Source organism: Rosa rugosa, chromosome 1 (genome assembly GCF_958449725.1).
Source record: "Rosa rugosa chromosome 1, drRosRugo1.1, whole genome shotgun sequence".
NCBI classification, from domain to species: domain Eukaryota; kingdom Viridiplantae; phylum Streptophyta; class Magnoliopsida; order Rosales; family Rosaceae; genus Rosa; species Rosa rugosa.
Window position 1 is genome coordinate 25,056,091 of NC_084820.1, and position 8,447 is coordinate 25,064,537.

At 43.6% G+C, this 8,447-nt stretch overlaps 1 protein-coding gene across 1 annotated transcript; it reads right to left on the minus strand.

Moving 5' to 3' along the window:
• Nucleotides 1–908: 908 nt before the first annotated feature.
• Nucleotides 909–2,351, minus strand: LOC133738268 (transcription factor MYB1-like). Its single transcript, XM_062165805.1, has 3 exons — nucleotides 2,207–2,351; nucleotides 1,989–2,118; nucleotides 909–1,488 (listed from the first exon to the last, which is right to left on the minus strand). The coding sequence occupies exons 1-3, from the start codon at nucleotides 2,319–2,321 to the stop codon at nucleotides 1,026–1,028; spliced, it is 708 nt and encodes a 235-aa protein (XP_062021789.1). The 5' UTR covers nucleotides 2,322–2,351; the 3' UTR covers nucleotides 909–1,025.
• Nucleotides 2,352–8,447: the final 6,096 nt, after the last annotated feature.

Consider the following 8,447-nt stretch of genomic DNA (forward strand, 5'->3'; position numbering starts at 1 on the left):
TTTCATTTGAGTGAAATTTTGCCGCGCTGTGCAATTTGTTTCCATGCTCAGACAACAGCACTATCACAATCTGTTGTACAAATTTGTGCAACTTGCACTAGGTGTACCTAGAGGATTTCTCAAAGTTCATGCAACATTTCATTATACAACAGATATCAAAAAAACTGTTGTGTGGATAATTCAAATTGAGCTCCTTCTGGGAGGGAATTATGTGCTCATTTCCCTCCATCTAGGCCTCACATTCACACAACGGAAACTTCTCAATTCAGTTGTGCAATATCTACTTAAAAAAAAAGTTTTCAATTTGCTTATATTCATACAACAGAAACATAATTGTACCATTGTATGATAGAGTTTGTGTTAACACACAACAACAGATTTTAGTTCTGTTGTGTGATGAGTGTTGTGTGTTTCGATTTTTGTAGTAGTGTGAGACTGAATGAGAACACTTAGACTTCCTCCCAACTATTCTCTCTCCATCTTCTCTCTACTTCATAACATTCACGCCTTTGTACGTACTGCTCTCATTATCTTCCTTCTTTCCATTCATATTTCCTATTATTGGGAAATCGATAAACACTTGGTACCCTGTCTACCGTTAGTAGTGCGAAGCCGATTAAACATCTGGGAGACTTCAAGGGACGTTGTATCTTTGAGTTGTATACGATCATCATAACTTGCATGTAGGGAAGTGTCTACGGCTTTAGGACAGCGAATGCAGTGCCGTGCCTTGATTCTCTGATTCTTTTCTCCTTTATATAATTTGTGTTTATATAATTTGCTTAATTGATTTAGTTGTTTGATTAAATTTATTAAAAATAAATATTTGATACCATGTCCAACATCTATCATCAGCAAAACTATATTACCACATCTACTTGCGCGCGCAATCTTTTGTCAAAACGAAATACAACATTGGAAATATATTAGTAGTGTACAACCAGATATGCACGACAAACCAAATAAAAAAATAAGTGCAAATACTAATATGGAATAGGAAGACATAGAAAAGTCGCTCATGTCACTCATGCGTAGAAGTTGTTGACTAGATCATGGCCATCTATACTGGACAATTGTACCATATCTTCAACCCAGAAGTTTGTGAAGAAGTCGTCCTCTAAACCAAGACTAGAACATGTTGTTCTATCAACGCTTCCTGTACTGTCTTCAGATACAACTTTCCACCAATCAATTACATTCTCTAATTCTAGAGTTTGTGGTGGTGCTGTTGGTAAAGAAGTGGAAGAATTCTCTTCTGAATGAATATGCTCTAAATTGGCATCTCTTTCCAAAAAATTCAACCTTTTGATGAAGGTTCGTGGTCGAGGTCTTACAACCAAAGGGGCGATTGTGTTTTTTTGGGATTTATCTTTCATTTTTTTTGCGCCTGAAGTCATCTTTTGATTCTTTTTCCGTTGATAAGTATTCCAATAGTTCTTTACATCGTTGGCTGTTCTTCCCGGTAGTCTTCCAGCAATTAAAGACCACCTTACAACCATAAAGAAAAGAAACACCTTAGAAACTTATGCAAAGTACGTGGCTGGGGAATTTTGGAATGAACAAATTCGGTAAAAATTATTATTTTCAAAATAATAAATGAATTATACGTTCAAGTTTGGCTAAGAAACTCACATTTGTCCTTATTAACAGAGATACATGCAACTACCACTTGAATTACTTTACTCAAGAATTACTTTACTACCACTTGATTGGTGCACAGGCATGAATAAGTACTAGGCAATAATAAGCAGCTACATATCAGCTAGCGGAGTTCCCAACACTAAATTAAGTAAGTACAATATAAATGATGTGAAAGGAGGATGGGCTAAAAGCGTAAAAGTAGCTGAAAAGGCCACCCGAGATATTTATTCAAGGAATTTATCTGCAAATATATAGTTAGCTTTGGAATTCCAGAAAATAAGAAATAACGCAGTGCTTTAACTGAGAAAGCAGAATTGAAATGCATGTATACCAGATCCTTTAATTACCTGTTTCCTAGAAGCTTATGAAGTCTGATGATCATATCAACTTCATCAACTGTAAACTCTCCTCTCTTGATATTTGGCTCCAAATAATTTATCCACCTCAGTCTACAGCTCTTCCTGCATCTGTTTAAGCCTGCAAGTATACACGTAAACATATTTTAGCAGTCTGGTCCTCCGAGTGGGAGCATGTAATCTTACATATTAACTAATCAATAAATTACCTGCTTTGAAAGGAACCTGATGCCATTTTCCTTCTCCATGCTTTTCGATGACCTGTCTCAGAAGTTCATCTTCCTCTTTAGTCCATGTACCTTTTCTCACGCCGAAACGCTCCATGAAAATTAAGCTAATTGCTCTGTCTGCGGACTACCAAGCGACCCAAATATATAGGCTAGGGTATAAAAAACATGTACGTAATCTCAGACCATGCAACGTGCATTTCTGCTATCCACGAAGTGAAATAAGAGTTAATTTGAATTTACAGTCATTAATTACTTTACCAAAAAAGGCCAAAAATAAAAAAAGGGCACATAATGAGCCTTCGGCCTTCCACGGTTGTTTAAGGTCTTGTCAATCAATTTGAATTTGTAGTACTAGACTAGTAGTTAGCTTGGTTACTTTGAACATGACTTCTGCAAGTGCGTTTCGAATGCAAAATCAGTAAGTAGTTCAATTAGTTAGTGCTGACAAAATTCAACTATATATCAGTTACATGCATAGTCAAGAATTTCAATTGTGGAAAGCAACAAGGTGATGTCCAGCCCCAAACCCTAAAATGCAAGGACGGTTCGAGACAAACTCTAGATTTTCTGATAAGAATGAAATTATAAAGCATGATTTGGCTTATAAATGTAACCAAGAAGTTAATTTTTTTTTTTTTGAATAAAGAAGTTAAATTTTTTTTTTTTGAATAAAGAAGTTAAATTTCTTTGAACTGTTAAGTTTTTTCGCTGAAATTTTTAATTTGATAATACCAATATTTGAGCAATATTCACATATCTTCGAAACTAGTTTTTGGGTATCAATATTGATCGAAATATATTGAAATTTTCATTGACATCCAATTTTTTTATAAAATCTACAAATTTAAAGTATCAAAATTTCCATTAAAACCGAAACTTTGTACCTTCAATGTAACCAAATCTATTCAAACTATAAAGGCTTAAGGGAAAACAAAACCAAATCATAAAATTCTTTTGAGAAATTCTACAATGTGTTAACGTATGACATGCATACAATTACCTTAAAGTGGTAAAATGAGTCCTCAAAATAGTAATATTAGTCCTCAAAGTGCTAACACGAGTCCTTAAAGTGGTAAATTTTTTAAGTTACCACATGAGTCCTCAAGTGGTAAAAAGAGTCATTAAAGTGGTAAAATGAGTCCTCAAAATGATAAAAATAGTTGATATATGAGAAATGTTAACGTACCATAGCCTTACCTAATCTCAACTCTTATGAAAACTTAGCCTAAATTAACTTTATTTTGTAAAACAGTTGTTCCTAATGACAGGTGTCATTCGTCTCTTCGTCATTTTGATATTATGTAACATAAAGTTATAAAACTAAACTTTTAAGTTTTTCCGGTATCTTGCCAATTCAATTGGCTTATAAATGTATATATGATGTACATACATGTACATTTGCAAGCATAATTAGCTATAATGGGCTACGCTCATTGTACCGCCAGAAGTACTAATTCCCGCCAAGGGAATAACATGCATATACACAGCCAGGCGGGCAACGGCCTGAGCCTCGGATCACCCCCAGATCACCGCCGACGCGCCGCGCCAAGATAACATCAGAAGCTCCCAGAGCTGGGGACTGAAGCACATCAGTCCCACATCGAAAACAAAAAGAAGATCAACCTCTTCCTCACCTATAAAAAGTTCTCTCCTCTCTCCTCATTAATCACGCATTTAATACTTACCTACTGTTACTTTGTCAACATAAATACATTGACTAACTTAGGCATCAGAGAGTCGAAGACCGCCCAGCGCGGTCTCCCTCTGACGCCCTCTGTATTTTACTTGACAGCTAGTGGAAGCTTTGAGAACGTCACAAGTAGTGATCCGCCCACCGGATCAGCGTTAACAAAGGTTTAGCTACCGCTGGACTTTTAGACATTAACATTGGCGCCGTCTGTGGGAATCCCTGAACAAAAGGTCATCCCATTGTTTGGACCCAAAATGAGCATTTTGGCCTGACAAGGCACGTCTTGGAGAAATTGAGCCAATGTCAGTGGCTCAAGCTATATATTGTCGACAACTTCGAAATATATATTTAGAGGCTAAATAAAGCCTACTATGGAAGCATGGAAGCATGGAAACATGAAAAGTCAACTTTAGCACATTTTCCTACTTCGGCTAGGAGAAACCGAGCTAAACAAGGAAGGAGGGACGGAAGACTGACCAAATGAACTTGAAATGAGCTGAAACTCTGCAGATCCATTCTAGACAGCCCAAGGATCATTTCTTATGAAGAGTGCCAGAGCTTTTTTTGAGTGGAAGGCCTTCAAACAATCAGCCCAATTTTCTACAGAAGCAAAACTGGAAAACTGGACCTGTAAGAGGTCCAGCAGCATTTTTGGCCCAACCACATGGAATAAAAATCTGAAAATTTGTCAGGATGATCTACACTCATAGTGGAACATTTCATATGAAGAAGTCGAAGGCATATAATGAAGTCTTGTTGGAGAAATAATTGAAGGAATAAAGGGGCAGAAACTGACCTAAAACCAGCTCAATATTCACATGTTCATGTTTCCTACCCACATGAAGAAAGCTAGATGCGTTTCTCTTTTTCCTTGGATATATTTTTCTTCTACAATCTCTTTAATAGATCATCACCACTTCCATGTTGCTGCACCTTCATGCTTTGCTTTCATTTCATCTTTTCTCTATCTTTTCCATATTTTACAAGTGAACTTAGATCTACTTTCATTATTTTTCTTCCACTCATCATTTCACTCTTCTTTTTCTTCCCTATATAAACACCTTCTCCTCTCATTCTAAAACACACATTCACAACACAACATCAAAACATCTCTAAGATGATCTAAGTTCTCTCTAGAGCAAACCTCTCTAAGAGCAACTCCTCTCCCTCTCTTTCTCTTTCTCTTACCGGTGATCACACTCTTAGTCCTAGTCTTCTCAGAAGCCGACTTTCAGTGCCACCAAACCCTCTGTCAACGTGCTTCGGTCCTAGTCTCCTCGGGAGCCGACGGTAGTGCCGCGACCACAACGGTTACAGAACCAGCCAAGCAAGGGTAACGCCCTAGCAACCCAGCCAAGCTAAAGTCACGCTTTAGCAAGATCTCAATACTTCCCAGTGATTTCGCTCTGCTCAATCTGCAATATTGAGTATCGACTTGTGAACAAGAAGAAACTTCAGCAAAGTCCTCACCACGAGGCACAAAGAATCCCACGACGAGGTTGGTGCTCTCCTCGTCCACAATCGCTTGAAAAGAAGTCAGGTCAAGGGACATCCCCGACGACCGCACCCGAATGGTGCTGGCACGCCCGCGCAGAAAAGAGACTGTTGACCAGCTGCAGCAAAATTGGAGCCAAACACCCATCACAATCACCATGACTAACGGTAGCGGGGGAAACGCTGAAGAGCAGGCAGACCAGTCCACCATTCCCCAACCCCCCGACCCAGCGGTAGGCGTTAACCGCGCACTATTCACAACTCCAGCCAACAACCCCGGCGGTGAGGCAAATCCAAGCAGCAGCTGCCCGCCGGTCCAAGATCTCACCACTATGTACGAGCTGGCACTGGCGGACCTCCACAAGGCAAACAGAGAGCGTGAGGAGGAGCGCAGAGAAAAGGCTGAGGCCCAGAGACAAGTGGCTACGCTGATGTCACGCTTCGAAGAACTGAAGAGGACGCTGGAGGCCACCGCCAATCCAGCGCAGAGCGAGCAATCACGCAGCACCAGGCGTAGTCGGCCCGGCACCGGCACATTGGTACCGGGGCCAGTCATACAGATGCAGGTACCGCTGGACCCACCTGAACTATTGGGGATGGGACCACCGCCCATCCCCCAACTAATGTTGGAGCAGGAGGCAGAATCACTACCGCACATCAACCGCTCGGAAGCTAGGGCGAGAACCGAGGGCAATCCGCCTGCACCAAGGCGCATGCAGGTCCAGCGGAATGTCCAAGCTGGTTCCGCCGGTGATGCAACCGCCCAGATATTGGAAAGGATGCAACAACTGGAGCAGAGATTGATCTGGGTGGAGTCGGGCGCCCCAGCGCCAACTCAGAATCCACTTTTCGCTTCCAAACCTAGGCCCTTCACTGCTGCGATTCTGCAAGCTATCAGACCAGCGTATGCAAAAACCCCAAAGATGTCACATTACAGCGGCATGTCTGACCCCTTCGTCCATATGGACACCTTCAAGAAGGTCACCAACAACAAGGGATTTGACGACGCCACTATGTGCCACTTGTTCAGCGAAACGTTGGATGGCGAGGCAATGAACTGGTTCTTCGAATGTTCGCCGGGGTCCATCAGCTCATTCCATGCACTATCACACGCCTTCCTCTCTCGGTTCATCTTATGGTCCGCCGGACATCACAACACAAGTCAGCTGTTCAGCGTCAAGCAGGGGGAGGACGAATCACTGAAGGCATTCGTCACAAGATGGCGGGCGGCAGCGTCTCAGTGCCGCGACCTAGACAAAACAATGGCATCGGTGACCTTCAAGCAGGGACTTCTCAAGGGGCCATTCCTCTATCACCTCAACTACAATCATCCAAATGCGGCGTACGACCACGTCATGAGTGAGGCGGTGATTCACGCCCAGGTGGAATTCATCACATATGGAGAAACCCCACCGCCACCAGCAACACCAACAAAGCCAACACAGCCATCCTCCAGTCATCAGGAAATCGCTAACAAGACCACTTCAGCGCCGTCAGCTGACAAGAAGAGGGAGTGGCAGCAAGGCCACCACCAGAACAAGCGGCAGAGGGACCAGCACTACAATAAGGGCAACCGCCCAACCCATGGGGATAACCGCAAACAGGCGGAGTCCTCTCAGCGGTATGCAGTGTTTACAGTCCTCACGGCCTCGTATGAGGAAATATACAATCAATGCAAGGATCAGATCCCACCGCCACCCCCACCAAAATACCCAAAAATGGGAAAACCAAGAAATACCGGCAGGTGGTGCAAGTACCACGAGGACAGCGGTCACAACACCAACAGCTGCAATGCTCTCAAAACGGCCATTGAGACCTTGTATTGTGACGGCAAGATGGAGCAGTTCAAGGTGCGCCAACCGCCACCTGTGATCGCCAATGTTGAGACTTTGGGCCGCATCAACACTATTGACGGCGGTGCCCCAATCACTAGCATGTCCCACAGGGCAAGGAAGCGCTATGCACGCGCTAATCACCCAAAAAAAGTCTGCAACATCCGCTACGAAAGATCCGCCAAACTCCCAAGGTCACGATGGGAACCTATTACCTTCTCAAAGGAGGAGGAGCGCGGAGTGCATTTACCCCATGACGACCCATTCTTGGTCGACGCCATTCTTTGCAGATTTTCAGTGGGGAGAATCCTGGTGGATAGCGGGTCCGCTGTCAACGTCATCTTTAGCGGTTGCTACGACCATCTCAAGCGGAACAAGAAACTACTTCAGGATCACGAGCCACTGCTCAGCTTCTCCGGGGACGTCACGCAACCGCTGGGGTCAGACTACATGCGGCTGGTTATTGGCACTAGTCCATGTATGGCGGAGGTACATACGGAATTCATAATTGTCGATTGCTTCAGCTCGTATAACGCCATCATTGGGCGGCCGGCACTCAACAAGCTCAAGTGCATCATCGCCGGATACATGCTTCTCATGAAGTTCCCCACGCCCAACGGCACGGGCTGTGTGCGGGGAAGTCAGCAGTTGATACGAGAATGCTATTCAACGACTATAGCGCGGTCAACGCGCCGCCATGAAATTCTGACAGTGGGTAATCAGGCACCGCCACCGAACATCTTTGAGGATCCTAGAGATGAGGAGAAGAAGTATGTAAAGAAAGAGCCGGTCAACTCGGAGACGTCGTTGAAAGTTGTCTGCATCTCGGACGAGCACCCTGAGCGGACGGTCCGCATAGGCGCCCAGCTAGACCCAGAGGTAGCGGCGGAGCTCACTCAATTCCTACGTGACAATGCTGCCGTCTTCGCATGGTCATACGCGGACATGCCAGGTATCTCTCCTGACATCATCACACACAAGTTGACCATCAAACCATCCTTTTATCCCATCAAACAGAAGCGGAGGGCCTTTGATGAGGAAAAATACCGGGCAATTGGAGAAGAGGTTGCCAAGCTCCAGGGCATTGGGTTCATCCGCCAAGTCATCTACCCCCAGTGGATTTCTAACTTGGTCATGGTCAAGAAGCCCAGCGGAAAGTGGAGGATGTGTGTCGACTTCAAAAATCTCAACAAGGCATGCCCAA

Bases quoted from the DNA above. Each gene is read 5' to 3' on its own strand.
- LOC133738268 (XM_062165805.1), bottom strand. From the start codon at position 2,321: ATGGAGCGTTTCGGCGTGAGAAAAGGTACATGGACTAAAGAGGAAGAT. The intron at 2,119-2,206 runs GTAATTTATTGA...GTATACTTGCAG, and splicing joins TCAGGTTCCTTTCAAAGCAG to GCTTAAACAGATGCAGGAAG. The intron at 1,489-1,988 runs GTAATTAAAGGA...TATGGTTGTAAG, and splicing joins CATAAGCTTCTAGGAAACAG to GTGGTCTTTAATTGCTGGAA.